Source organism: Pseudorasbora parva, chromosome 15 (genome assembly GCF_024679245.1).
Source record: "Pseudorasbora parva isolate DD20220531a chromosome 15, ASM2467924v1, whole genome shotgun sequence".
Taxonomy (NCBI): Eukaryota; Metazoa; Chordata; class Actinopteri; order Cypriniformes; family Gobionidae; genus Pseudorasbora; species Pseudorasbora parva.
In genome coordinates, this window is record NC_090186.1 from 13,929,593 (window position 1) to 13,932,649 (window position 3,057).

The 3,057-nt window shown below is 44.3% G+C and overlaps 1 protein-coding gene across 1 annotated transcript in view; it reads right to left on the reverse strand.

Annotated features, from left to right (window-relative positions):
• Window positions 1-205: 205 nt before the first annotated feature.
• Window positions 206-3,057, reverse strand: part of LOC137041165 (uncharacterized) — a 3,662-nt gene continuing 810 nt past the window's right edge. Inside the window, exons 2-9 of the mRNA XM_067417188.1 lie at window positions 2,704-3,030; window positions 2,355-2,547; window positions 2,175-2,279; window positions 1,732-1,868; window positions 1,477-1,536; window positions 1,123-1,358; window positions 786-1,001; window positions 206-684 (exon numbers count right to left, since the gene is read on the reverse strand). Coding sequence (XP_067273289.1) covers window positions 275-684; window positions 786-1,001; window positions 1,123-1,358; window positions 1,477-1,536; window positions 1,732-1,868; window positions 2,175-2,279; window positions 2,355-2,547; window positions 2,704-3,030 — 1,684 coding nt within the window. The 3' untranslated portion in view covers window positions 206-274. The remainder of the gene's footprint in view (window positions 685-785; window positions 1,002-1,122; window positions 1,359-1,476; window positions 1,537-1,731; window positions 1,869-2,174; window positions 2,280-2,354; window positions 2,548-2,703; window positions 3,031-3,057) is intronic.

A 3,057-nucleotide genomic window follows, 5' to 3' on the forward strand; every position in this document is an offset into this window, starting at 1 on the left:
GTGTACTTTTACTTGAGTATGCGTGTTCAGTACTCTTTTCACCACTGGTCTCAACAAAGAGGATATATTTGATGCTGACTAAGGTTCATGCCTAGATTCATGCCTTTCACTGATGTGTTGTGTTTTGCAATAAAATCAAGTCACATTAAAGGTGTGTATAAAAAATATTTTTATTTGAAAAAAAAAAATAAAAAACATCCAGCCAACCCGGCTCCAGGATTCAGTCTTGTAACATACAACATTAATCAACCGGTGAATGAATGGCCTGATGGGTTCAGTCATCCAGCCAGTCGAGGATCAGTCCTTCTCCTCGAAAAGACTTTCGCTTGACGCCGTAGTCAAACAGCAGCTCCTCGCACAAACCAATGTCTCTCTTGGCCTGGAACAGAATGACATCCCTCTGTCCTTCCGGGAAGTTCATCAGGCAATGGACCGGCCTCAGGTTAGCTCTCTTGGAAGAGTGGTTGATCTTCCGGCCCATGGTACTTTCTGTGGGGTGACACTGGCACGGGAACGTCTCAGCGTCCACACAGAGGTCCCGTCCAGCATTGTGGAAGAAGAAAAGGTAGCCCATGTCACCCTCGATGGACTTGATCAACTTCCGGCCCTCTGCTCCTGTGATTACCTTGCCATGGTAATCACAAACAATGGAGCCCATGGCGAAGGCTTTGGTGGCAACAACTCCTGTGGTGGAAAGGAGGTGCAATTAGGATTCATTCCCGGGGTAAAAATATATGCTCACAAGACAAAAATGGTATGCATTTTTATGTGTGATGTTTACATACCTTGTCCTTTTGCACCGAAGTCCTTGAGGGCCAGGCCTGTCCACTTTTGATTCTGGACCATAGCAATGATCCTTGGATCTGACTCGACCTCCACCCTAGTGACGGGTTTCCACTTTGTCACTACGTCCTGGGGTCGAGGACAGTTGCCAGTCCAACCCTCTTTTAGGATCATCAGAGACACCTTGCTGACAGTCGGGGGGCGCCTCGAACACTGGGCTGTCAAAGACAAATGTTAAATGAATACACTTTTTAATATGCAAAAAATGTGACTTATGTTCCTTTGATTGTAGAGATATGTATTCATTGTTTTAAATACTAATAAACCACATCAACTCACACAAGAGGTGCTCCTCCCGTTTGGCCAACTGCACAGACCTCCACCTGTCATAGAATACTCTGTCAGGTGGAAACCCTGCAGCGGTCCGCTTCTTTTTCGTGGGAGGGCTGCTGCTCGCCTCCGCTGGGAACTGCTGGAGAAACGCACCAAAGTCCCTGTCCTCCTGGTCAGCTGCGCCCCTGCCTCTCTTCTGTTTGCGACCTCTCCTCTCGTCGGCCGGCTCAACAGAAGAAGAGCTGAAAATTAGAGAATATTTCATGTTCAAAATCTGACAAAAAAATCTAGACAGACCTGGGAAGTAGCTGACAAACAGAAATTATATGATTGTTGTGTGTTTTCCATGATGACACATACCATGGCATAGTACTTTGGGCCCTTCTGGCTTGCTGGCTTGAAAAGCTTGGCAAATCGTACCTGCAATGAATGAAAAATCCCAGATTATCCCTCAATTCTGTCAGTGTATTTGAATGACACAAATTCATATTGTTTGAACTTTATGTAGGGCATAAGCCAGACTTTATATTAAAATATAAAGACATCATTTTATATTTCTCAGTACAGTGCATATAAATGCATACACCATTAAACAATGATCCTGTTAAAACGTACTGTTCATGCAGCCGCCTGAGGTCACTCGTGATGTTACCAACTGGCAGCCCTTGTTTGGACAGGAAAAATCTGCCCCGGTCGTCCACACTGTCCTGCAGATATCCTGGACGAATCTTCTGGAAGTATGTGTCCAGCATCTGTGGAGATGTCAGATATGAAGTTAACTCATTAATGAAAACTTTAAGAGATCTGACTTCTGACCCTGATAAGATTCAGATTTCAGATTCAGATTTATACTTTATTGTCCTCGGTAGAGGAATTATGCTTCCTACCAGGTGCAACATTCTGCACCCCAAACATACACATACTTTACGGAATACACATATTATTGGTCACAAAAATATAAACATGTAAATTCTGTGCTCTAATTGCTGAGAGTACGACACTTTTTCCCATAGGCATGGCTTTTTTTTTTCTTTTTTTTATGGGATTAGAGAACTTACAGCAGAGTCCTCCTCTGTGATGGAAAAGGTTGCACTCTGCTTAGTGGATTGCACTTCCATGCGAATTCGTCCATCAACATGTGACTTGTTGATCCAGTCTGAAGCCTGGAAAACAATAGAACACAGTGAGTGACTGACTTTATACACACTGAAGAAACACTGCAAAGTAAAAGTACTTACTTTAAATGCCATCACTGCTTCCGGTCGCTGGAAGTACCTCAGGACCAAGATGGCTTCGCAGAAGTAGCGAAACAGCGTCCTTTGGTCTTCTTCCACATGCTGCTGGCCCAGCAGCTTCCTGTGGATGACCAGCATGTCTGCCTCTGCTAATCTGAGGACCCTCTGGCAGTCTTGGAGAGTCGGCTGAACGGGCCTGGAATGATTAGATTAAAAAATTGTTTAAAATAAATAAATAAGGCATTATTCCAATATTAAATTAAATTGAAATTAATTTCAAATAAATTTAATTTATTTAATTCGAAAATTGCATTGAATGAAAAGTAACTAGAACTAGCGAATAACAACTCACTTCGCAGCGCCTGGTGGTCTGTTACTGGATTCAGCCTCTGCGTCCTGTCCAGCCTCGGGGTCATTCAGTATCAAAAAATTTCTTTCGCGCAGGTCTTCCAGAAGAGCCTGTCTGGAGGCCTCATCGGGGTACCGCTTGACCATGACGTTGTAGTCCCAAGTTCTGCCTCGGAGGGTCCAGGCCTTCATGGAGTTTTTCGCTCTCTCCACCTCTGCTCTCCTCTCCTCATCCGTCTTGTTCTTCATGCAGACCCTCAACAAGTGGTTCGGCAGCATCTCCTGTGGCTTGAAACACAGCAAACAGGTAATGATGCGACGATCCTTCTCGCTGTGAGAGAAAGAGAAAAAAAAACCC